The sequence below is a fragment of the Herpailurus yagouaroundi genome, unplaced genomic scaffold, assembly GCF_014898765.1.
Source record: "Herpailurus yagouaroundi ecotype Mexico unplaced genomic scaffold, PumYag 28, whole genome shotgun sequence".
Taxonomy (NCBI): Eukaryota; Metazoa; Chordata; class Mammalia; order Carnivora; family Felidae; genus Herpailurus; species Herpailurus yagouaroundi.
In genome coordinates this window covers 6,502,129-6,528,138 of record NW_024412376.1, presented here as the reverse complement: position 1 = coordinate 6,528,138, position 26,010 = coordinate 6,502,129, and the positions used below count along the sequence as shown (strand labels likewise).

The following is a 26,010-nucleotide window of genomic DNA, read 5'->3' as shown; positions in this document are numbered from 1 at the left end:
GCAAGACCATGGGCCACTTTGTTTTCTAGTGTGGTGACAAAAGGACAGGCCTGGAAGGGAGGGGACACTGGGCCATCTAGTTTTGCCTCAAGTCTTTCATCGCTGTGTGATCTCGGGCAAACCCCTGCTCTTCTCTGACACTCTGGGTTTTGTTTTTTGAATAAGAATGTGATGAATTCAAAGAAAAAAAAAAGGTGTGGAGAGCTCTCAACACTAGAACCATAAGATTTTGCCACAGAATGTTAGCATATTTTAGCTCAATTTGTAGAAACCTCAACTGGAGAAAATATGTATGTAGGATCATTTGACATACATATTCCATTTACTCTTTCAGAGAATTTTCGTTTTTAATCTTTGGCCAGGACAGATTAAAAAAAAAAAAAAAAAAAAAAAAACCACCTGAGCTTAAAATTATACAAATTATGGAATTATTGTGGGATTTCTTTTTGACCTAAATGCCAATGAATGCTTTCTCTTTCCTTAATTATTAGCTTTTTCCTCATGAACAGTGTAAATTATGGCCTGAATGATTGAAGAAAGATTAAATAAATAAATAAGCAAATAAATAAATAAGATGGTGGTGAATGTTGTCCTGGATGACTTATAACGTACCTGGCCAGAGCTAAAATTTGGTGATTGCATAGTTTCCCGGGAGGAAATTTCCTGGAAGAACTTTAGGATTGCTTTTATCATTCTGGAGCAGCACTATGCAATAGAAATATATACACACATATTACATACATGTAATTTCTTATAGTTCGACCAAAACAAGTAAAAAGAAACAGGTAAATTAATTTTAATGTTTTACTTAATCCAATACAGTCAAAATATTTCAACATGTAATCAACATAAATTATTGAGATATCTGAAGTGTTTTTCATGCTAAATCCTTGAAATCTATTTAGTTTACACTTGTAAATATGGACTAGCCATATCTCAATTGCTCCCTAGGCACAGAAGGCCAATGTCCCCCACAGTAGGCAGTGGAGGCCTAGAGTTAGCTCAGGAGTGCCCAAATCCAGCCAGTCCTCCTACCTGGGGCCTGATCCCTCCTGTGGTCCCTTCACAAACTCCATAGCTGGCCAGTCATCTTTCTGAAACAAACAGACCCAATCCTAATCCTGTCACTCCCCAGTTTAAGAAGTCTCTGATATCTCCTACCTTTGTGGGACAAAGTCTGAACACCTTGGCATGATTTAAAAAAAAAACCATCACAATTCAGCCCCAATTTCTCTCTTTAAAAAAAAAAAAAAATTTTTGTTTTAAGTTTATTTTTGAGACAGAGAACTAGTGGGGGAGGGGCAGAGAGAGAGAAGGAGAGAGAGGAGGGAGAGGAGAGACACAGAAGCTGAAGCAAGCTCCAGGCTCTGAGCTGTCAGCACAGAGCCTGAGGCAGGACTCGAAGTCACGAGCCTGAGATCATGACTTGAGCCAAGGTTGGACACTTAACAACGGAGCCACCCAGGCGCCCCTGGCCCCAATTTCTTTCAGAGTGTTCGCCTGTCTTCTCTCCCCTTGCATGACGTGGCCACAACGATAGAAGCTGTTCTCTCACACAACAGGCTTTTCTGTTCCTCCTAGCATTTTTCTGTCCCCACTCGGAGAGGTCCTTGAAGACTCATTCATTCGTTCGTTCATCCATTCTTTCAAGGAGTGACTACTAAATGTCAGGTAGCGTGCGGGCCCTTGTACCCAACTCAAAGGGCTACAAGGAGCCTCTTTGGCCAACTCTTACCCTCTCCGCGCCCCGGCGGGCCCGCGCCCCAGCCACCACTGACGTCAACCCCTCTCAGCTCCACCTGGGCTCTAGTTTTAGTTTTGATCACCCATCTGTGTGACTTGTTCACCCGTCCTCCCACACCTTCCCCCAAGCCGTGGAACGCCCATTCTTGGTTATTTCTTCACACCGTGAAGGCTCAAAACATCGAAGAGGGGTGAATGACCAATCAACCCCCACCTCCTCATCGGAGGAACTAAAGCACGGAACGGGGAGGGGACCATCCGGCCCAAAGTCCTCAGGCAGAAACCAGGCCTTCGCCAACCACGAGGACTGCTAGGATCTCCCACAGCTCTGCGACACGCCCGGGACCCGGTGTGGGGTTAACTAACCTACACCAGCCCCCGGCCCCCGGCCCCATCCCATCGCTGCCAGCGTGGAGGAGAGGGTCCCGGGAGCGAAAGGGGCAGGCCATAGTGGGGCGGCGCCCGCACCCGCGCCGGAGGCCATGGGGAGGAGGCCTCAAACTTAGGCTGCGGAGGATCTCACGTACGGGCGGCCAAGCCGAGGCGGGTGCGGCTGCTGCTGCTGCTGCTGCTGCGCGGCGGGAACTACAAATCCCAGGTGGCGCCGAGACGCAGAGGCGGAAGGGGTGGGCGTGGGCGTGGGCGGGGCGAGGAGGGACGGGCCAGAGCGGCCGGAGGGCCACGCTCTGGCTGCAGGCACTGCGAGCGGGAGACCATGTCCGGGAGCAGCAGCTGCAGCCAGACCCCAAGCCGAGCCATCCCGGCCACTCGCCGGGTGGACCTCGGCGACGGCGTGCAGCTGCCGCCCGGGGACTACAGCACCACTCCCGGCGGCACCCTCTTCAGCACAACCCCGGGAGGTAGGCGCGGGCTTCGGGTGCTCGCGGCGCGGGAGGACTGACTGGGCAGAGCGGGAGGGGTCGGGAGTGGCCAGTTGGACGGGGCGACCGGGCAGAGGGGCCCGATGACTGGAAAAAAGGGCACCACGGACACAGCGAGGGTCACAAGCGGATGGCCGCTTCCCATTGCCTGCCCTCTGAGTGCGTCCTCCGAAGCCCCGGCTGCAAACTACCCCAATTCGTTTCCTCCTGGGAGAGACAGCCGAGTACCCCTACCCAGACGGATACGCACACTTCCAGAACAACCACATGCTGAGGTGTGCTGCCTCTTGTGGGTGTGGGGCGTACTGAGGGAAAATAGCGCCGGCTCAGGGTGGCCTGGGAGCAAGGAGAGGCCTGGCCTGGGGTTTTTAGGGGATGGGATGGGCGTTCTTTTTGGGGGTAAACGACTCTTGCAGAATCCCTTTTTCCTTCCCGAGGCGCCCCCAGTTTTGCGTTGGGCCTCCGCCTCTGACGGAGGATTTGGGCCGACGGCTCTGTCCTCCAGCAGCGCCTCACCTGCACCTGTGGCAGGTTGCCCACTTACGCATGTGGGATCTACGCAGAGGGACCTGGGGCCGCGGGCAGGACTGTGCAGAAAAACACGTTCTTCTGTCCAGGGGGAGGGGGAGCCTTGTGACCTCCCTGCGTGTATAAGGAAGAGGAAGCTGAACTGGCACGGGTTGGGGCCAGCCTTAGGCTGCCCCCGGGAGCCAGGCATTCCTCCCAGCCCGGGAGCCCCGGCGCACAGGCGCTGATGAAACCTACCCGCGCGTTTGCATGATGAAATCCTCGTGGCTCACCACTTCCCTGCCATCCCCGCGCTGCCCTCAGCCCGCTTTGCTCTTCTCCCCTCCCCTAAGCCCTCATCCACCGCTCCTGCCCAAACTACCCAAACTACTCGAAAACTACTCGCAGACAGTGGCGCTCCGTTGAGAGGCACGGGTGCAGGTGGAGCCAGCGGAGCAGCAGCGTCGCGGGCCACATCACATGCTTATTTTCTCAGGCTGCGGTCCCGCCATCAGCAAGCACAGCCAGATCCGAGGTCTCGGGCCGTTTGATCCAAAACATACAACGTTAGAACTGTTAGGAATCACAGATGTACTTGTTTCATGAGGCCCCAAACTGGAAAACACATGTCCCTTGTCCGATGTCACACCGTTTTCTCAGATTGAACGAGAAATACTATCCAAGTGTAGAGGGGAAAATGCTCTCTCTTCTATTAAAAATGATCCAAGGAAAAGTTCTCAGTAAGCCTTCTGTCCACCCTTGACTCAAATTCTCTTTCCATGCTATAGTTCTTTTGCAGTCCATTCGGTCTGCTTTCTCTGTGTCATACTGTGTCTGCCAGGATCCTCCTGACAGTTTTGGGGTTCTTCAAGTGAGGGTGCACATCTCTGATCTTTTCAGAGTGGGCACTGAGGCAGCCCTGAAGGCTCAGAGGTGCCCTTTTCTGCACTCTTTATTGCTGGATGGGGACAAGTCAGATTGGAAGGCACAGCCAAGGGCACTGTTTACAGGGAACTCTGATCTACTTCTCACCTTGGACTGGGAAATGGGTTTTTTGTTTGTTTTTGGTAAACCTCAGCATATCTCCCTGGCTTTGAAGGTCTCTAGTTGGGAGAGAGGGAAAGGGGCTCTGAGATCAGAGTGTAACTCTGTTTCTGAGGCCAACTGGAGGGAAGCTAGCAGTGCCAGGAGCCTAAAGCCAGCTTTCTTGTCCTGGAGTGTCCAGCAGGACAGGCATAACGCACAGGCTGTAACCTGGAAAAACACACCTTGTTTTTGCCAAAGTCAGCCAGTCTGGTCTGCCTCAGTTAGCCAAGGCTTGGAGTCTTCCTCCAAAGTCTGCTTCACCCTGCTTCTTTGCCAGGGCAAAGAAGCTTAACCTAAGGAAAGGTCATTTCTGGCACCCTTTTGCTGTAGCCTTGAGTGCTCTTTCTCATTCCTCAATATACATGTGAATTACCTGGAGACCTCATTTTAATGTTTCTTTTTGAGAGAGAGACATAGTGTGAGAGGCAGAGAGGAGTCACAGAATCCGAAGCAGGCTCCAGGCTCTGAGCTGTCAGCACAGAGCCCGACGTGGGGCTCTAACCCACGGACTGTGAGATCATGACCTGAGCTGAAGTCAGACGCCTAACCGACTGAGCCACCCAGGCACTCCACCCGGAGACCTCATTTTAAGTGCAGACTCTTGATTCTGTAGATTCTGCCATTGGGCCTGGGATTCTACACTTCTAACCAGCGCCCAGTGATTGATCTAAGTACTACACTGAGTACTCAGGAATGAGTGGAATGTGACTTCCCTCACCTTTGCAGACCTCAGGGTCTGGCAAAATGCTGCTGCTCTCCAAGTAAACTTCTTTTGAGGTTGGGTTTGGCATCAGCCCTCAAACCAGGCTCTGGAGAGAGTCTGCACAGGTGCCCATGCTAGTTTCTTTGCAGGTGTCAGGAGCTCTTGGAGTGTCCACAGGTCACTCTTCTGGGAATGGCTCTGCAGTGTTTGTCCCCAGAGGAACAGGAGCTGTGGTTGATTTGAACCATTTCATTCCTCAGGCTCCGATTTACTTTCCATGGTCATTAACCTTTCACAGGCTAAACCACTGATCTGGTTAGAAGTCTGGAAAACTTCAGAGAAATTTGTTGAAAGGAGTGTTGCATATGAATGTTTGAGGCTTAAAAATCACCAGTGACACCATAGCCCCGCAGAACCTTTGAATGGTCAGAAACCTTCTTCCACCCCTCTCCCATCAACCTCCACGTTCCCCATTTCATGTTGGATTGTTTGACCCCAAAGCCACTAGGGTTGCTTGGCTGGTAATCATACCTAAACCCTGTAACTGGGTAAGGTTAATCAGAGGTAGGCAGGTGGGGCTGCAGGTGTTAATGGCACCCTGATATAGACAAACAAAGTCTATGCCCAGAAAGCTTACCTTGGAGCAGCTCCCAGGTCTTTGGCTATAGGACAGACAGTGCTGGGAAGAGGAGGAGGTGGCCTGGGCACTGAAGCTAAAGTATAGCCAGTGTCCGGAGGCCTCGGTCACACAGTGGGAGATTATGTCTCCTAATTACCCAGGGTCGACAGTAACTCTGATGAGACTAGGGTCTCATTATTCTGGATGGGTTAAAAGAACTTGGACATTAAGGCAGTGAGGGAAATGTAATGGGCCCTCTTCTCCCATTGAGCTGAGCTTCCTATTAAGACATTTAGAACATTCCACACTATGTCCCTCATTAAAGACTTTGACTGGGAGCCCTGGTGTAGAGCACCCCAGACTCCCTCTGATGCCCACCAGACTCAATGTGTTTAAGGCATTGACCACATCCAGAACCTGGAAAACTATCTGACCTCAAGGGCTTGGCTTGCTACTTAGGAAGATGAAGACACACCTGAAATAGAATTAGGAGCATCAAAGTTGTAGCCGTAGAATGAGGCAATTAGGCAGATACCCCCACCCTTCATAACCAGTAGAACTTGTATGATTCTCATTGTGAGAATTGCCTGCTCCAGGTCGGCAGCCTGCTAAGCCTTACATTCTAGCAATGCACACACAGCTGTGAGATTTTAATTGCCTTCACATTTTGTTGTTGCTTTTGTTTCCAGTATCCTCAAAGGATGGCAGGGCCTTATTTGAAAGGAGAGTTTGATCTTTTACATATTGATTTTTTTTTTTTTTGAAAGAGCAAAAAAGTCCTCCATTACCAAATTTAGTAAAAGGACAGGCAGGGTGGTACCTTGTCTACTGTTGTCATCAAGCAGTGAGGCCTTTTCTGGTGTGGGTCTTTAAAGTTTAATTTACTTATTTTTGAGAGAGAGCGCAAGCGGGGGAGGGGCAGAAAAATCCAGAGCACAGAGCCCTATGCAGAGCTTGAACCCATGAACTGTGAGGTCATGACCTGAGTCCAAGTCTGACGCTTAACCCACAGCCACCCAGGTGCCCCTCTTGTGTGGGTCTTTATTTGATATCCTTGCAAAAGAGCGGGGAAGGGGCAGCGGGACCGAAAAAAGGATTGCTTCCCAGGGCGCAAGTTTTGAACGAGGAGTGTTCATTTTCACGCCTACGTTTTACGTGTTCACACAAACAAAAAAACCTGTTGCTTTCTGGGCTTAGAGCCATGCCAGTGTTCTTCCTCCGTTATGATTCATGACAAATGAATCACATGTGCTTGTTTACATGTTTGTTCCCTGGGTAGATGGGAAGTTCTTTCCGAGCAGTCTTACTCATCTTTGTATTGCAGTGACTGAGTGCTGAGTCTGGTGTTTAGCAGGTGAAGAGTTGAAAAGAATCCTGGAACGACCATATTCTCAGGGTAACCTAGTTCCTTTGCCACTGGGCCTGGGTCTGAGCTGGCTTAATGAAGACATCTAAATTTTTCTTTTCTGCTCTTTCAGATGCAGGGCATAATTGCTTACCTTGGAATGTCCCAGGGGCAAGACTAACTTTCCCTGGACTTTGTCACTTATCCCAGTATTGCTAATACTACTTTTTCCAGCTATTGCACAGAAAGTAGAAGGAGGTAGCCTTTATACTGAACGTGTCACTACTGGGGCCAGGGTCTCAGACACTGGGATTGATGCTCCTTATTTACTTGTTTGCACCCAACCTCACTGCTAGGCAGGAGTAAGTCACATCTGCCCAGGTCATTTGGATGCTCCAGGACATGGGCAACACAAGGTGTCTTGCAATCCAGTGCCCATGCCCCTGAAAGTTTGAGAGAGTTCAGATACTAGGCCCCGAGAATCACAACACTTAGTAACTTCAACAACAGCAACAGTAAATTCTTTAGGCTGGTTGGGCATTTTCTGATGATCTCCCTGAACTCACTCATCTGGCTGCATACAGTTAGCAGCTAGATTGTCTGGGGCTAGAAGGTCCAAGATGGCCGTACCCACATATCTGGGGACACCTGGAAGGCTGGGAGTTCTCTCTTTCCTCTGTATTCTATTACTCAAAGCAAGCCACAGGGCTACCCCAGATTCCAGGAGAGGGGAGATACCAGCCTTGGAATGAGAGGAGCCTCCTATAGGGACAGGGATGGGAAGAGTCACGGGGCCACGTTTTCAGGCAGTCTTCCACAAGGGCCAAGCCTCAAAGAGTGGTCCTTCGAGGGAACTTAACTGCCCATCCTGCTGTGTGGCTGCACAGGGCCAAGGCCAGGAATTAGAGGCAGACCAGAACTGCAAGCCTGTGAATTGACTCTTGGTTTAAGAACTGAAGACACCTTCCTGAAAACAGAGTTCTCGATCCGATGCCCCGTTTTCAAGGCCTTATGTTCAGCTCCACAGAGCAAACTATGCGGGTGGCCATGATGCCAGGCCACTGGGCCATACCTTCCACTGTGTGTCATGCCCCTCCTTGCTAACTGCTACCTAGCCTGCCTCCTCTTTCCTCCTCAAAGCAGCTGGGCTTTGGGAACTCCCTTCAGAGGAGCCCACGCTTGCCCACCCTGCCCAGCACTTCCATCTGAACATCCTTGATTTTCTGGAGTGCTGGCAGTAGGATGGAGTCAAGTTCTGAGGCCAGCGGTCCAAAGATGCGTAGGAGTGAGAATCCCAGGAGGTGCAGGTGCAGGTGGGTTCAGAACTCCCCTTGGTGTCCTGGTGACACATACAATGCGGAGGTTAACCAGGTCTGTTGCCTTAGAGAGAGTGCGTGTGTGTAAATCAATTTCTCTCTTCTGGTCTTTGGAATAAAAGGGGAAGGCAGGCCTATCTTAATTTGCTCAAGCGGCCATAACAAAATACCACAGACTGGGTGGCTTAAACAACAGAAATTGATTTTCTCACAATTCTGGTGGCTGGAAGCCCAAGTCAGAGTGCCAGAAGAGTTGGTTTCTCCTGAAGCCCTTCTTGATGGTTGCAGATGACTGTCCTCTTTGCTGCCACTCTATGTGGTGTGTGTGGTATCTCCCTCTCTCTCTTATAAGGACACCAGTATATTGGATCAAGGCCCTACCCTAACAGCCTCATTTCAACTTAATGACCTCTTTAAAAACTTTATCTCCAAATTCAGCTACATTGAGGCTGGGAGTTGGGACTTCAGCATATGAATTTGGATGCGAGGGGTTGGGGGGCAATTCACACAAAAAACAGAGCCCCTCCTCTTTCCAACCACAGCTTTTGTTGCTGTGTAAAGGGAGGCATTTCGGGTGGAGGCTTAACCTTGCTTGGCCTGGGTGCATTTTGAAATGTTTGGTTGGGGTGGGTGTGAGGGGGTTGAGGGAAGGGGAAGGAGCTTGGCCAGCTCTTAGAATAATTATTCCAGCTATTTTGTTCTGCACAGTTCTGTAAAAACTTTGTCCCTCCCACTTAATTTTCAAAAACAAAATTTTTATTTTGATGTTTATTTTTGAGAGAGAGACAGACAGACTGCAAGCAGGGGAGGGGCAGAGAGAGAGAGGGAGACACAGAATCCAAAGCAGGCTCCAGGCTCTGAGCTGTCAGCAACAGAGACCGATGCGGGGCTTGAACTTACAAACCACAAGAGCATGACCTGAGCTGAAGTCAGACGCTCAACCAACTGAACTACCCAGGCACCTCTCTCCTGCTTAATTTTCAAATAAAGCGGACTCTTCCTCACATGTCAGGGCCTCGAAGGGAGGGACTAGTGAGAGGGCCCTTTGTTACTCACTGATTGCCCTCATTTGGTATTTGAGGATCTTCATGAGATTCCCGGCCCCTAAGAAACTTCCAGACTTTGGTTCTCTTTGCAGAGCTGGTAGGGCCAGAGATGAAGAAAAATCGCAGACCAAGCACACCCTGATTGTCTCCCCAAGATTTTCTCCTTGACAAGGTGGCTTTGCTTGCTAAACAGACTGCCCAGCAAGGAAAGCCACCCTGACGCATCGAGCTCCTGCCTGGTGTGTGGCGGGCGGTTGGGAGCCCCCCCCCCCCCCCCGGTAGACCCCGCGTGTTGGCCTCCAGGTTGACACAGAGCTGCTGGCAAGAGCTGAATGTAAAATTATCCGGAGTATTTTGTTCACAGGCTGCTTGCTGGCTTGCATCCGAACGAACGTAGGCATTTGAGCCTCCCCCAAGCATGTTGTGAAACACTCTCCCTTTCCCTGGAATGGGAACAGCAGTTCTAGGAATTCTGTTCTTGTACTCTGGCTCGGCCTCACGTGGGCTGGTCGGGTCGGGAGAGCGTCGGGGGGGGGGGGGGGGGGCGGGGCCCCCCCCCCCCCCCCCCCGCCCAGGGGAAGAATGTTTCCATCAGGAGAGGCACAGGGGAAAGTGAGGAACAAGCAAGGCTCAATTTACAGAAATCCCTGCCAGCCCCATTTTGAAGCTGAGTGTGGCTACTGTGGGAAAATGGAGAAGAGATCAAGGCCAGCCTCTCTCTCAGGGAACATCCTGTTCTGGCCAAACACTCAGAAGAATAGGTAGCAGTCTGGAGACCCCTGGAATGTTCCCAGTTGCCCGTGCTGGCTAAGGCACGGTAGCCTGGTCTGCCTTGCTAGTTTTAAACAGAAGTTGGTGTTTAGGACTGGAGGCAATACAGGTTAGGTCTGCCCCCTGGATGGCCATGGAGGGGACAGCCTTTCTGAGCCTCAGCTTCCTGTCTGCCAGTTGAGGATACTGTATCTCCCTTGTGGGGAGTGGGGGATGGGGCACTAAGACCTGGCCTGTCAGGCTATGGGCAGTGATTTAATCTCCACACTAGTCCTGTGAGGTGTGGATTTTGTTAGTACCGTCCTCTTAGAGCTGAGGAATTCAGCGGCCCTTGAGAGTTGAGGGGCTGTTACACGGCACACCCAGGTTTGAGCCCAGGACTTGTGCCTCCAAGCCCCGTGCTGTTTGCACCGCACTGAGCACCTGCCAACCAGGAGCTCCTAAAAATAAATGGTAGTGTATCAGACCTGGAACAGACCCTAAAGATTACCTACAAAGCCTGGCACATGGTTGGTACTTTAAAAATAGTTTGAATGAGCCTAGTACACTGCCCTTGTTTACAAGTGAGGAAAACAGACCCGAGGGGAATGTCTGCATTGCTTTGTACATTCAAAGAAACTGCTGTCACCACAAAGCATGTCTTGAGAAAAAATACCATTCTTGTATTTGGCGCATATCTGAAGTTTTCAAAGTCCCAAATGACACTGGTTACCAAACGTGCCGAAGCGCATGTTGGTTCTTGAAGCGTGTTTCCATGGGCCAAAAATAGGATAGAGGGTGCCCTTACCCTACCCCTTTTACCCCCAGTCTCTTTTTCCAGGGTTGCTTACCTCCCCTCTGATTCGTCCCAGCTCTGACCATATAATTGGTCCCTAAATCATGTCATCTGAAGCTGTGCCAGTCATAATAGCTAGGATTTGTTTGCATAGGGCTGACCTCATGTCAGCCTCTGTTGTATTCCACACCATAACCCTATGATGTAGGCACTATCATCATTGTCCCCACTCTACAGAAGAAGAAATAGAGGCACAGAGAGATTGAGTAATAACTTGCCCAGGGTCAGTAGAGTTAGCAAATGGGAGAGCTGGGTTTCTAACCACTAGACTGTATGGGGAGAGGAGCTCGTATTCATCCTGGCGTGTTGTACCCACACCCTCTCTCTACAGGGCAGGTAACTCTTGCAGCCCGCTGGACTTAACGTCTTCCCCACATGTGTTTATGTGGTGACGTGTTTAAAAGGCTTTCACTTCGGGGCGTCAGTTGGTTAAGCGTATGACTTCGGCTCAGGTCATGAGCTCAAGGTTCGTGGGTTCAAGCCTGCTTCAGATGCTCTGTCTCCTTTTCTCTCTGCCCTTCTTCTCTCTCTCAAAAATAAACAAACATTAAAAATAAATGAATAAAAAGGCTTTCACTTAGAAAATAGACTCAGTTCTTCTCTACAAGTAGTTCAGAACCAAACCTGACTGCTACCCCTGCACCCAGCAGGATCCCAGCTACACAAATGGTTTGAAGCATGGGGGGTGGGGGTCTGCCTTTGTTCTTTTCCTACCCTGCTGGGAGGCAAGTTCTGGATACCCCTGCTCTGTACCTCCAGTTTTTCCAGTCTAGACCACCGTCAGTCCATAGACCCATTCCACTTTGGGAGAGTGCAGAATTGGGGTGACACTGATTTCTCTGGATGCCTCTGACTTTTGGAGGGCTTGATGTCTCTGTCCACACTGGCACACACAGGGTAGATCTCTCCCCTGTCTCTGATCCCCACATATGCCTCTGCTCTCAGGCTTTACCCACTTGACTATAGTTGTTTGTTTACAGATCTTTCCAACTAAATTCCGAGTGAGATCAGAAATTGTTCTTTACATGCCTAGCACTTGACATGGTGCTGGTACAAAGGGGTTCAAATACATGAGACCAATACACCTGTTTGGGGATGCAGGATCAAGCAAAGATTGATAAATGTGTAGGTGAGGGTAAACACTTGTCCATGGAGGTTAACACTTGTCCCTGGATTGGTCCCTATCCTTGGATACATGTCCTGGGAGTTACAGTCTAGCATGGACAGGGCCTAGTACACAGCCCAGAGAGGTGCTGGAGGGACGGGCTCACCACTCCACTTACCCTGCCCAGCAGAGAGCCCCTAGGCTTTTTGTGGGGAGTGAGGGGAGTCTACCTAGTTCCAGTCAAGGCCATTTTCACTTGACTTACTAGAAAAGACATTCTGACCCTGTATCCTTATTTATTTGTTTGCTTAATGCCCTATGTGTTAGAGTTTTGTATTAAAAAACAAAATATACTCAGCGTAAAAGATGTTCGTCTTGCCTTGATCCTTATCTCACCCCCAGAGGTGACCAGACACAAAATACATACAGTTCTGTGACTCTTCCACACAATATGTTGCACACAATGTGCACTTGTTCCAAATAGTAACCACACAGCACCGAATTATAGGTCTGATCCATAATTTAACCTGTCCTTTAATTTAAAAAATAAATCAAAGTTTTATATACATATATATGTGTGTGTATAATTATATAATTCTATCTTCTTTTGTATGTACTTGATTTTTTTCTGTAATACAAGTATGTGAACATGATTTGTAAATTGTTTATGTAGGTAAGTAGTTAAATCTCAAAATTACTGAAAACCTCCCAACAAAACAGTAACCCCGTACCTCTCTCCACCCCCATCTCTTTAAAAAAAATATTTTTTTTTACATTTATTTATTTTTGAGAAACAGAGTGAGACAAAGCGTGAGTGGGGGATGGACAGAGAGAGAAGGAGACACAGAATCCGAAGCAGGCTCTAGGCTCTAAACTGTCAGCACAGAGCCCAATGCAGGGCTCAAACCCACCGTGATATCGTGACCGGAGCCGAAGTCGGACGCTCAATCAACTGAGCCACCCAGGCGCCCCCCCCCCCCCCATCTCACTCTTTAGATGCAGCTAATATTTTTCAGCCCTTTCTCTGGGGATTTACTTCCATATTTCTGACTTTTTCTTGACTTTTATTGATAGTTGAGGACTTATTGTCTGTACACCCTCATCTCTTCCTTTTTTTTTTTTTTAATGTTTAGTTTTGAGAGAGAGAGAGGGAGAGTGCGACCTGGGGGAGGGGCAGAGAGAGCGGGAGACACAGAATCCGAAGCAGGTTCCAGGCTCTGAACTGTCAGCTCAGAGCCCGACATGGGGCTTGAACTCACAAGCCGTAAGATTGTGACCTGAGTCGAAGTCGGAGGTGTAACCGATTGAGCCACCCAGGTACCCCTCTCATCTCTTCCCATTTAATTGTATCACAATTTCCCTAATTTAATTGTATCACAAATTAAAAAAAAAATACACATTATTTTTATTACTATGGCTCTTGATGAGCCAGGTAGTTAATTATTGTACAACTTAGAAAAATAGAGTTAATAATTGCTTCATTTTAAAATGTAATTCGTTTTCAGGGGCCTGGCTGGCTCTGTTTGTAGAGCATAGGACTTTTGATCTCGGGTGTGAGTTTGAGCTCCACATTGGGTGTAGAGATTACGTTTAAAAAATGTGCTTACACTCACTTTAAGGACCCCAGGTTCAAAAGTAACAGTGTTGGCCCTACTTTGGGGTCTAAGAATAGGCGTGATGGGTGAAGGACCTGGACTGTGGCAAGTAACCTGTTACAGACTTACGAGGTGGCTATTTGAGGCTTCTGGTGAAATCTGCACATCTGTGCTTCATATCTGTTTCCTACCCTCTAACCCACACCTGTGCACTTGTTCTGTGGTTCTGGTGTCTTGTAATATTACTGGGTAGCCAGAAACAGGTGCAAATGCGTTGAGGTTTTTGCTGTGTTTAGCATGATCAGCAAATTGTGAAAATGTAGAAACACACAGAAAAGGTCCAGGGCATAAAATAAATGCAGAGCTGGAAGTGGACTCCCTGGGGCTGCTAGACTTGGTATGCAGGACTGTGAGCCTGTGATGAGCTTCTCGTCCCTGTATAGATGCAGTGTTCTTAGCCTTAGTGGAAAACCTTGGTTTGGTGGTTTCAGCCTAGGGGGGCAAATAGATTGTAAAGGACAAAGCAGTATCTCGGTAGCATAGACCAGTGCTAGCCCTGTCTGTCTATTGAAATAGAGAAATGGACTTAGCTTAGCCACAGAGGTTTAAACTATCTGGTTGTCCCATACATGAACACAACCCGGGGCTCGGATACACAGTTGTATTTAGTGTTTTGTGGTCTGCTAGCCTTTCCAGCCCAGGAGCTTTTGGACAAACCTTTGTCCTTGTGTGAGGTTCGTTGTTGGGATTTTGCGTTTGTTTTTGTGAATATTCCATCCCTGAGCTTTGCAGGTAGACAGATGTGATTCAAAACTCACATCCTGAGGTGTTTCTTGCAGCAGAGTAATTGGTTTGCAGGAATAAGTCACGCTTTTCCGCTCAAGGTGGGGGAGGGGTGGTAATCCATGGGATAAGCTAAAGTTAAGTTGTTAGGAGAATTTGATTGGAAATTTTAGCTTTGAGCTTTGTTGCTCTAGTTCCTGAAGTAACTTGGAGATGCTCCTCAATTGTCCATCCACTGCTGTGATTCCTTGGGTCCCACCCATTCTTTTACTTTAAGAGAAAACAAGTAATTGTTGCAGGAGTGTCTGTATTTTGCAATTGCCCTTTATAAGAAGCACTTTTTCCAAATAAAACCATTTTTTAAAAATGTGCTTAGTTAAAGGATGCCTGGGTGGTTCAGTCAGTGGAGCATTTGACTCTTGATTTCGGCTCTGGTCATGCTCTCACAGCTCATGGGTTCGAGTCCCACATCGGGCTCTGCGCTGACAGTGTAGAGCCCACTTGGGATTGTCTCCCTCTCTCTCTGCCCCTCCCCCACTCACTCTCTGTCTTTCAAAATAAATAAACATTTTTTTTAATTTTGTTAACGTTCTATTTATTTTTGAGACAGTGAGAGACAGAGCATGAACAGGGGAGAGTCAGAGAGAGGGAGACACAGAATCTGAAACAGGCTCCAGGCTCTGAGCTGTCAGCACAGAGCCCGACGTGGGGCTCGAACTCACGGACCGAGAGATCATGACCTGAGCCGAAGTCGGCCGCTTAACCGACTGAGGGATCCAGGCGCCCCAATAAACATTTTTTTTAAATGTGCTTGGTTTTCATTCAGGTAAGTCTCCCACACCCTCCAGTACCTCTAAAATACTAAACAAAATACAGTTTTACACACAAATTCGACTTGTGGATTTATCAGTACATTCTTTCCTTCTGTCCTGAACTGACAGGGTTTGGTGGCTCTAGAACGGCTCTAGTAGCTGCTGACATGAGATCTCCTGAAGCCCTTCATCTTATTATAATTTTGTTACAATATTCATCCTGTAGCTTTCTGAAAATGTTTCTATTATACTTTTACTTGGTTGGTATTTGGCTGGGTATAAAATGAGGCCAAAATGAATTCTCCCTGGAGATTGTGAAGGCATTGACCCACCATCTTCAGGTTTCCAGCCTTGCCATTGAAAACATTTATGCCATTTTTATTCCCAATCCTTGTGTGCACCTGCTGTTTTCTCACCCTTTCTGGAAGATTTTAGGATCTTTTTATCCTCAGTGTTGTGAAATTCTGCAGTGAATGTTAAGTTGGTGTTTTTAATTCATTACACAGGATACTCAAGGGGCATTTCAAGACTGATCTCTTTCAATTCGGGAAATTTTTCTTCCCTTTTTGTCTTTTTAGGTAAATTCCTCTTAGCAGTTTGTCTTTTCTCTCTTTCTTAACTTCTTGTTATCTGATGCTGGATTTCTAATTTGGTCTCTTTTTGCCTGTTACTTTTGTCTTTCTGTTCTTTAAAGTCTCTAAAAAGTTAGGGTGCCTGGGTGGCTATGTCGGCTAAGTGTCTGGGCTCAGGTCGTGACCTATCAGTTCAAGGATTCGAGCCCCGCATCGGGCTCTGTGCTGACAGCTCAGGGCTTGGAGCCTGCTTCAGATTCTGCCTCTCCCTCTCTCTGCCCCTTCCTCGCTTGCACTCTCTGTCTCTGTCTCTCTCTCAAAAGTAAATAAATGTTAAAAAAAAAATTCTCTCTCTCCCTCTATCCCTATCTCCCACTCACTCTCTCTGTATCTCTGTCTCTGTCTCAAATAAATTAAAAATATATATATTCTTTCAAAAAAAGTCTTTAAAAAGTTGAAAAGTTTAAAAAACAGTAAAGTCTGGGGCGCCTGGGTGGCTCAGTTGGTTAAGCGCCTGACTTTGGGTCACATCATGATCTTACATGAATTGTAGCCCCACATCAGCCTCTGCTAATAGTGCGGAACCTGCTTCGGAACCTGTCCCTCGCTCTCTGCCCCTCCCCCACGTTTGCTCTCTCTTTTTCTCTCTTAAACTTAAACAAACAAACAAACAAACAGTAAAGTACCTTAACTGTTTCCTTCTGTTGGTTTGTTTGGATCTCTCCTTAGATGTAAGCTTTTCTCAGAAATGTATGGAGACATCTGGCTGGTTATATTTAAGAGTTAGGCACTCCAGAGCTGACTGGAAGCCCTTTGTGAGGTCTGGAGGCTGGTGGGTTCAATCTGGTGGCTAGCTGGTATTTTTCATTGGGAATCCCCTTCCCAAAATCAACTTCTTTTTTTTTTTTTTAAATATTCTGCATTTTTTTTACATTTATTTTTATCTGTTTTGAGAGAGAGAGCGCCCACAAAAGCAAGCAGGGGAGGGGCAGAGAGAGAGGGAGACAGAATCCCAAGCAGGCTCCTCACTCTCAGCACAGAGCCTGACATGGGCTTGAACTCTGTGAACCAGAGATCATGATCTAAGCTGAAGTCAAGAGTCAGACGCTTAACTGACTGAACCACCCAGACACCCCCCCAAATCAACTTCTATTGGTCTTTATTTTTGCTGTTTATTCTAAAGCAGAGCAGGGAGGGGGGTGTGAGGCTCACCATTCAAGAGGTCAACCTAAACTTAATTTCTCTGTCTCCCCTCCCTCCTGGGGTGAGGGACATAGGGGACCTCTCCCCATTCCCATTTTCCATGTTGACTCTAATTCCTGAACCTTCCTGGGGTTCTTCAGAACCCCGCTTCCTGGTGTAATGTCCACCCCTACCTCCCTGCATTAAAAAAATTTTTTTAACATTTATTCACTTTTGAGAGACAGAGAGAGAGAGAGCATGAGCAGGGGAGGGGGAGAGAGAGAGGAAGATACAGAATCCGAAGCAGGCTCCAGGCTCCGAGCTGTTTGTTAGCACAGAGCCTGGTGCGGGGCTCAAACCCACGAACCTCCCTGCATTTAGATGCCACCCTCATCCTCTCTGTTAGAACTATTCCTCCATTCACTTTCTGTCTTCATGTATTGTGATTTGGGGTAACAGTTTGAGCCCCACTTGCTTCCAACTTGAGTATGGGCTTCTGTTTCTTGTTTTATTTCTCGGTGTTTATGAGACTTTTGAGAGAAGCATCAGGGAAAAAAGTGTCTTGGCTTTGCCATCTTAGAGCCGCCTGGATCCTCAAAAGCTCTTCATGATCTTGTTTATAGAAGCCTAATGGAGTTGGATCATGTCCCTAATATAGAGAGAAAAGGTAGGCCCTCGGCTGAAAAGGATTATGTGGATACCACGGGTGTGATACCCACATACCCCAGAAGACCACACCTGACCGACACCCAAGGAGCTGCCTGCTGCTCAGCGCTTTGTAGGGACCGTGGCCGCCCTCCACCCCCCCCCGCCCCCCCCGGTTTCCATTTCCTGTTCCTGTATGCAGGCCAAGTCCCCAGCTCCTGGAGACTGCGTTTCAGCCAAGGGTACCTATTTTTGACGATATGAGACTGTGTGTTTTGCTGTTTGCCTCATCTGTGGGAGACATAGGGAATTTCCAGAAGATCACTGTTGCCATGTATTGGTGGATCCCATGAAGGGACAGGGGGAAGAAAGGGTTAAAAAGCTAAAACTGCTTCCACAGGAAACATTTCCACTACATTGATCTCCAGCTCACATTCCTCACTGACCCCAGATGAGTCAGTGCGGGTTAGTGGTCCCCTCCTAGGCTTGACACCTTGCCAGCTGACTTTCTGAACACCACTGTTCCTGCCCCCCGCGTGGCCTCCCTCCCCAGCTGAAATACTCCCACAGTGGGCATCTTGGGAACCACCTCTGCTGGCATTTGGTTTCTGGATTTTATTAGCGCAAATGAGGATTCCTATTTTTAAACAAGTGCCCTACCTAGGTGGAGGGCAAGGGGCACAGAAGTTCTTTCTTTTTCTCCTTTAAGTATAATTAATGACTTAAAAATCGCCCGGTATAGACCCCCAAAGAACTGAAAGCAGGCTCTCGAAGAGATAGTTACACACCCAGGTTTACAGCAGTATTATTCACACTAACCAAAAGATGGAGGGTGAATAAACAAAATGTGGCATATCCACACAATGGAATATCATTCAGCCTTAAAAAGGAAGGAAATTCTGAGACATGGCCAACAATGTAGATGAACCTAGAGGACATCATGCGAAATGAAATAAGCCAGTCACAGAAAGACAAACACTGTATAATTCCACTTATACGAGGTACCTGGAGCAGCCCAATTCATAGATACAGAAAATAAAACGGTGCTTTCCAAGGCTTAGCGGGGAGGGAAATGGGAGTTGCTATTTCATGGGTGTAGAGTTTCAGTTTCGCAAGATGAAAAGCATCTTGGAGATTGGTTGCAGAACACCGTGGAGGTACTGAACACTGCTGAACTGTATACTTAGGAATGTTTAAGATGGTGAATTGTATGTTATTTGTATTTTACCACAATTACAGAAAAATTTCTGGGGGCTAGTGGCCTTTAAAGAGCTTCTCCAGGAGTGCTGACCCCCCTCTTTTGTTTTTTGAGACCCTTGAATCTCCAGCTCTTAGGTTGCACTCAGATGGGGTCAGTTCCCTATTCTGTGGTGAACAAACCAACAAAGAAGCAAAGCTGGAGGGAGGCCAGGACAGGGGAGACTCTTGCCGAGCCTTGAAGATTAAGAAACAGAGAAGAGTGGTCCCTCTCTGAAGCCAAGGCATTTACCCTCAAGGAGAAGGCACTGTTGTTCTCCATTTGTAGCCCACTGGGCTCACAGCCCTTCATGTTACAGACGAGGAAACTGAGGTTCAAACGGGGGAGGTCTGTGTGCACAGGGTCACACTACTGGCCAGTGGCCGAGCCTAAAATGCAGCCTGGGTTCTGTGTTCTTTGCTTTACACTGTCAGTACGGAGCCTGCTTGGAATTCATTCTCCCTCTCTCTCTCTCTCTCTCTCTCTGTCTCTCTCTCTCTCTGCCCCTCCCTTGCTTGTGCTCCCTCTCTCATTCTCTCTCTCTCTCTCTCTCAAAATAAACTTAAAAAAAAAAAAAAAAGAAAGAAATGTGAACTGTGAACTTTAGCCCACATAGTGATGATGAACAAGACTCAACTTCAGCATCATTGCCTCTCAGCCAAGGAGAGCAAGGCTCTGGGTAACTTAGGGCCAGAGTCAGACTAGGACATCCTGCATGAGTAGGCCAAGTGCACGTTTTGGTGTCTCTGACCATTTTTCTGCTCTTTAGCATCCTAGCTCTCAGCAGAAGGACCCCGACCCCACGCAAGCCTACTCAGAGCCCAGAGATGCGAATGAATTCCTCTCTAGGATGCCACTCACAGAGAGCCAGTGCTCAACATCTGAGACGGGAGTCCCTGCTGTTGGGACAGCACACTGTCATAGCCTTTAAGTGAGGGAAATACTTGAGGGCTATTGATAAGGAGGGGCATTCCTGAAGTCTAAACCATAGCTTCTAGCTACTTCTCCAGGAAAATACCAAATGGCGGATGACCTTGGTGCTGCGGAAATGGGAGGCCAAGAAGGCTTCCACAGAGTCTTGGGCAGTGGCATCTGTGGCCAGGGTGGGGCCGTGGAGCTCCAGGAGGCAAGGCCAAGGACAAGGAGTGGGTCTGCATCACCAAGCTGGGCCGCCTAGTCAAGGACATGAAGATCAAGTTCCTGGAGATCTGTCTCTTCTCCCTGCTCATCAAGGAATCTGAAATCATTGACTTTTCTTGGGGGCATCCCCCAAAGATGAGGTTTTGAAGATTATGCCGTGTAAAAGCAGACCCGTGCTGCCAGTGCACCAGGTTCGAGGCATTTGTTGCCATCAGAGATTACAATTGACACGCTGGTGTGGATGTTAAGTGCTCCAAGGAGGTTGCCACTGCTGTCCAAGGGGCCATCATCCTTGCCAAGCTTTCCATCATCCCGGTGCAGCAAGGCTGCTGAGGGGGGGTGGGGAGACAAGATCAGCAAGCCTTATATTGTCCCATGCAAGGTGACCGGCTGCTGTGGCTGTGCTGGTGCGCCTCATCCCTGCCCCCATGGGCTGCACTGCCACCCTGGGCAACTTCACCATGGCTACTTTTGATGCCATTTCCAAGATCTACAGCTGTCTCACCCCTGGCCTCTGGAAAAAGATGGTGTTCACCAAGTCTCCCTATCAGGAATTTACTGGCCATCTTATAAAGACCCACACCAGAGTGTCTGTGCAGAAGACCCAGGCTCCAGCTATGGTCACCACATGGTTTTATACAAGAAAATTAAAAGGAATTAAAGCTTGTTAAAAAAAAAAAATCAGGAACACCTGGGTGGCTCAGTCAGCGAAGCATCCAACTCCTGACCTCGGCTCAGGTCATGATCTCACGCTTCATGAATTCGAGCCCCACATTGAGTCCTGCGCTGACAGAGCCGAGCCTGCTCAGGATTCTCGCTCTCCTTCTCTCCCTGCCCCTCCCCTGCTTGCAGTCTCTCTCACCCAGAATAAATAAATAAATATTTAAAACAATATTTTAAAAGATCATAGCTTCTAAACTCCGGGCACTTATTCCCTCTGCAGTTTGCATTACAGTTGCAGCTTGCATTCTATATTAAGTATTTCTCCTTATATCTCGTACCTTTTTAACTTAGTTTTTGTTACTTTAATTATGTGCATTATTTATAACATACATACTATTATATTAAATTATATCCTGTTATGTATTGAAAGGAAACTTGATATCACGACCATATATGGAAAACCTGATCCACTTACCATAAATAGAAGGTAACTATAAAAAGAAATATGACACCAAGAGAGTTTTAAATTCTATCTGGATTCCACTGCCTGCTGAAGGCTTTGAGCCTGAGACCTGCTCTTTGTTGAAAAGGAAGAATCAGGAGTGTGAGCGAGGTGTTTAAGATAAGTTACTAGTACCACACTGGTGCTTTAGAGGTAATCCTGATTAAATAAGAACCCAACATGAATCACCTCTCATTAGTCACTGTTCTTTGATGAAATCAGCTGATTCTCCCACCAGAATCCCGGGTCCTGGACTTTAGAAAATTCTCCTTTTAAAGGTATCACTCAGGCAGCCGTCCTCACAGGATGGCGGGATGGGATGGGTCCAGGGTGTGGGTGGAGGACCAACTCCCTCAGAGTTGGTCCTTGCCCTGGGGTGATGCTTGGGAAAGGAGAGAGAAGAGGGAGTGGGTAGAACACAGACCATGTGCGAGCCCTGAGGTGCAATGACATGTCAGAGCAGGTGTCACAAGGGGACACACGTAGCAGGAGAGCCTTTGGTGGGAAAGGTGGAGCCCATGTGGCACTCCTGTCCACAAAGCCCAGGAAGGGAAGTGTTCTCATTTTTACTAGTCTGGGGGAGTCACTTAATTTTCTGTTGGCTCATCTGTAAAATGGAGTTAAAGGTTCTGGATATCCCTGGGGCACCTGGGTGGCTCAGTCGGTTGGGCATCCGACTTTGGCCCCGGTCATGATCTCATGATCATGGGTTCGAGCCCCCTAATAACACTAAGCACTGGTTAGGTATTCGAGCCCCACATGGGCTTTAAGGAGAGAGCCCTGGATGTGCTGATCCGAGGGGAAGAAGCATGGCATGGTGGCCTTGCCAGGCCCCTCTTCCATCAGTGTGCCCCACATGATGGCGGTGGTTCTGAGGCAGCAGAGTAGGGCTGCAGCCAGACACCTGAATCTGCATCACTCCTCTTTTCCTTTTTTCTTTCCAAATGTTTATTTTTGAGAGAGAGTGCTAGCGGGGGAGGGGCAGAGAGAGAGGGAGACAGAGGATCTGAAGAGGGCTCTGTGCTGACGGCAGAAAGCCTGACAGGACTCGAACTCAAGAACCATGAGATCATGACCTGAGCCAAAGTCGGACACTCGACTGACTGAGCCACCCAGGTGCCTTCCCTTTTTGTTTCTTTTCTTTTCTTTTTTTTTTTTTTTTAAAGTAAACTCTACCCCAAAGGTGGGGCTCAAACTCATGACCCTAAGATCAAGAGTCTCATGCTCTACCAACTGACCCAACCAGGTGCCCCGGTCTCACTCCTCCTTGATCTGGCTTTTGCAGAAAAACTTGCTGCCTCTGCTGCAGCCATGCCTCAAAGATGTGGAAAATGCATAGGCAGGAGGTTTGAGATGGCTTTTCCAATGTCCCTGCCTCCTCCCAGGTACCAGGATCATCTATGACCGGAAGTTCCTGATGGAATGTCGGAACTCACCTGTGACCAAAACACCTCCACGAGACCTGCCCACCATTCCCGGGGTCACCAGCCCTACCAGTGATGAGCCCCCCACAGACACCAGACAGAACCACCTGCGCAACAGCCCAGAAGAGAAGCCGGCAGGTGGTGAGTGGCCGGGCTTGGCCAGGCTCTCCCTTGGGAAGGGAACATATGCAACCCGTGGATCCCCTTCAGAGAGGAAATTTCGGGGGGGGGGATTGATGGTGGCTGCCCCACCTTCTGTGGAGCAGCTTAGAGTGCAGAGGTGGCGTTGGGGGACAGTATTGTCACCAATGCCAACTTTCCACGTGCAAGGGGCCCAAGAACTCCAGGAGAGGTGACTTGGCACCATCAGGTAGTCTAATTAGTGGAGAGCTTGTTTGAAATGAGGGGGACTCCACACAGCAGCTTTCATAAATAAGTATAACCCTTTGTATCATTGTATTAAAGCATTTCTGCTTGTCTGCCTCATGTGGGCCACACCCACAATGTGCATGTGCAGCAGAGGACTTCTCAAAGATACGGTGTACTTGCCATCTAGGAAATCACATGTCTGCAGGATCAGAAAGGCACCCAGGATGGCTTCTGTCAGGGTATTGGTCCACTAGTGGATTCTTGATGAAGACAGGTAGAAATCGTGCAAGTGGTTATTTCTGCAGGTTTGACACTGGGCAGCTAGGTCCTTCCTGGTATCTCTCCCCACCTGCCCCCTAAGTAATCAGAGCAGCCACCATGGTAGAGGGCCTTGTGAATGCACTCTTTGTGGTATCATGACTAGCTAGCCAGAGCGTCTGAGTGCTCCCATTGTGGGAAAACATAGTGTAAGCACTTGCAGATGACCTGAGTCAGATTGGAACCCTCTGACCCTTCCCCTGGAAGGCAGTGCACCAAGCCCAGACAGGAAGCAGCTGGGACCTCAGGCTGGGATGGCCCTGCTGACAGCAGCAGAGCTCATGTACCCAGGGCCTGCAGGATGTGATTCATAGTTACCCAGCGAACCCCACAGCCATGACAGGCAACCCTTGCCTTGTCTTTCCTTTCAGACTTGGACAAGAGTGGGAGGGAGGCAGAGTTGGGCACACACAGAGCCAAATGAAAGACGGCACCAGGCAGTGTGGCTCCCTGCCTTTCATTAGAGGATGCAGAGAAAGATGGATAGATTCATGTGGTCAGTAAGGTGGTGCTTCCCAGCCACCCACTTTTGCCTCAAACCAAAAACCGGAAGTTGAGGATGAAGGTGGTCACACCTGACATTGCTGAGCCAGCACTGCCTGAAGGCTATCCCTAACCCCTCCCAGTTTCTGGAGCAGTGATCCCCATAGCAAATGCAGTGGTGGCCCAGAGGTGCCCCAGGCTGACAACCCTTAACCCACAATAATGGCCTAAGAGTTCCATTGTAATGGGGTGGTAGGGATGGACATAGTTTTTCATTTTGCTGAACGGGCTATTAGCCAAAGCTCCTAGCCTTGGACCATATATTTGTGTAAATATAACCAGAAGAAGTGGCCAGTTTCCCCGTGGGGGCCAGAGCCGGCATCTCAGTATATAGAACCAGAGAGCAGCCTTACCCAGGAGATCATGAATGAGGCAGCTCCATTTCAGAAAACAACTTCCTGCAGCATGAGTTACTTGGAGATTTTTGTGGAAAGAGTTAGGGTGAGGGCAGTGAGTAGCTGAACTACCAAAATAACTCCTTTACTGCAGAGTCAGGCTATTCTGCGGGCAATTGGACATATGCCTAGTAGGTTGTATTACCATTTTCTAAACCACAGCTGACACAGTTGCTCAAAAAGTTTTATGTTTAATGAATATTTTTTCTGTGAGGTTGTGTTTTTGTTTTAATTTTTTTTTTAGTTTATTTGTATATTTTGAGAGAGAGAAAGAGAGAGAGAGAGAGCACGACTGGAGAAAGGGCAGAGAGAGGAGAGAGAATTCCAAGCAGTCTCTGCACTGTCCGTGCAGAGCCTGACACAGGGCTCGAACTCATGAACTGTGAGATCGTGACCTGAGCTGAGATCAAGAGTCAGACGCTTAACCAACTGAGCCACCCAGGTGCCTGTGAGGTTGTATTTATGTCAAATCCAAGTAACCATTCACTTTTATTAAAAACAATAAAAATTGGCTCAATTGGTTAAGTGTCTGACTTCGGCGTGGGTCATGATCTCATGGGTTTGTGAGTTTGAGCCCTGTATCGGGCTCTCTGTTCTTAGTGTAGAGCCCACTTTGGATCCTCTGACTCCCTCTTTTTCTGCCTCTCCCCTGCTCATGCTTTCTCTCCCAAAAACAAATAATACATTTTAAAAAATAAAAATCAGTGGTGGCTGGGTGGCTCAGTTGGGTTAAGCGTCCAACTCTTGATTTTGGCTCAAGTAATGATCTCACGGTTGTGAGATCAAGCCCCAAGTCAGGTTCTGCACTGGGCCTGGGGGCCTGCCTAAGATTCTCTCTCCCCCTTGCCCTTTGCCCCTCCCCCGTTTGCACATGCATGCTGTCTCCAAAAAATACAATTTTTACTTTATGTTTTTTAAATATTTTTGAGAGAGAGAACGTGAGTGCGTGAGTCAGGGAAGGGCAGAAAGAGAGAGGGACGGAGGGTCTAAAGCGGGCTCTGCACTGACAATGGAGAGTCCTATGTGGAACTCGAATTTGCGAACCATGAGATCATGACCTGAGCCACAGTCGGACGCTCAACTGACTGAGCCATCCAGGTGCCCCTAAAATAAAATATTTTTAAAAAGCAATAAAAATTGTATGAAATTCGGGACTGCCACTTCTTCTGTGGGGATACCTGGTCTCCCTTCTTCCTTTGGGACTAGGGAAGAGAGCACAGCTGGACAGGGAAACTTCAGGCCTGTTTCTAGGAATTCCTAGTGGAGTTCTGCCCTCCCTCCATTCTCCTAGTCTTGTAGGAACAACAAAACGAAAAATAATAAACCATCTCACTGGCTTCTAAAATGTGAGCCCTACCATTCACCCATTGCTTACCTGGCCATCTGTCCCTTCTCTCCCCAGGTGAAGAGTCACAGTTTGAGATGGACATTTAAAGGACCGGCCATTGGATTGAGTGATGCCTCTGGGCCCCTCTGGCCCTTCTTGGGAAGAGTAACACCAGCCAGATCTTTTGCAAGTTCTAATCCTGGGCAGGCGTTGAGCTTGGGGCCGGCCATCCCGGCCCTCTGCTCCCTTACTCAGGGCACCTGCTCCCCCTTCCTCTTCGTGAACACCAGCAGATACCTCCATGTGCCTCCATTCATGCACCCTAAGGGGAGTGACTCTCAGGAGCACACCCTGCAGCCCAGGGCCAGGAACTGGACATGGAGGAGCCCTTCTGAATGATTGTCCAGCTCTTCCAGCCCCATCCTCTGGGGGCGCACCCACCCCTTCCTTAGGTCAGTGTTGTGGGAAAACTGCCCTCCCCTCCTTCCCTAAGAGAGGAAATAAAAGCCACCTTCGCCCTAGGGCCAAGAGTTGGCCCCTGTCTGA

The 26,010-nt window shown here is 48.4% G+C and overlaps 1 protein-coding gene and 1 pseudogene across 1 annotated transcript; both read left to right on the top strand.

The window, feature by feature from the left end:
- The first annotated feature begins 2,395 nt into the window (after positions 1–2,395).
- On the top strand, positions 2,396–26,010 carry EIF4EBP1 (eukaryotic translation initiation factor 4E binding protein 1). The gene is made up of 3 exons (XM_040459087.1): positions 2,396–2,603; positions 22,474–22,653; positions 25,540–26,010. The coding sequence occupies exons 1-3, from the start codon at positions 2,459–2,461 to the stop codon at positions 25,569–25,571; spliced, it is 357 nt and encodes a 118-aa protein (XP_040315021.1). The 5' UTR covers positions 2,396–2,458; the 3' UTR covers positions 25,572–26,010.
- Positions 19,816–20,604, top strand: LOC121019599 (40S ribosomal protein S2-like; annotated as a pseudogene).

Excerpts from the sequence above, each read along its gene's own strand:
- EIF4EBP1 (XM_040459087.1), top strand. The coding sequence starts at position 2,459 with ATGTCCGGGAGCAGCAGCTGCAGCCAGACCCCAAGCCGAGCCATCCCG. Across the intron at positions 2,604-22,473 it reads CTTCAGCACAACCCCGGGAG|GTACCAGGATCATCTATGAC; the intron begins GTAGGCGCGGGC and ends GCCTCCTCCCAG. Across the intron at positions 22,654-25,539 it reads AGAAGAGAAGCCGGCAGGTG|GTGAAGAGTCACAGTTTGAG; the intron begins GTGAGTGGCCGG and ends TTCTCTCCCCAG.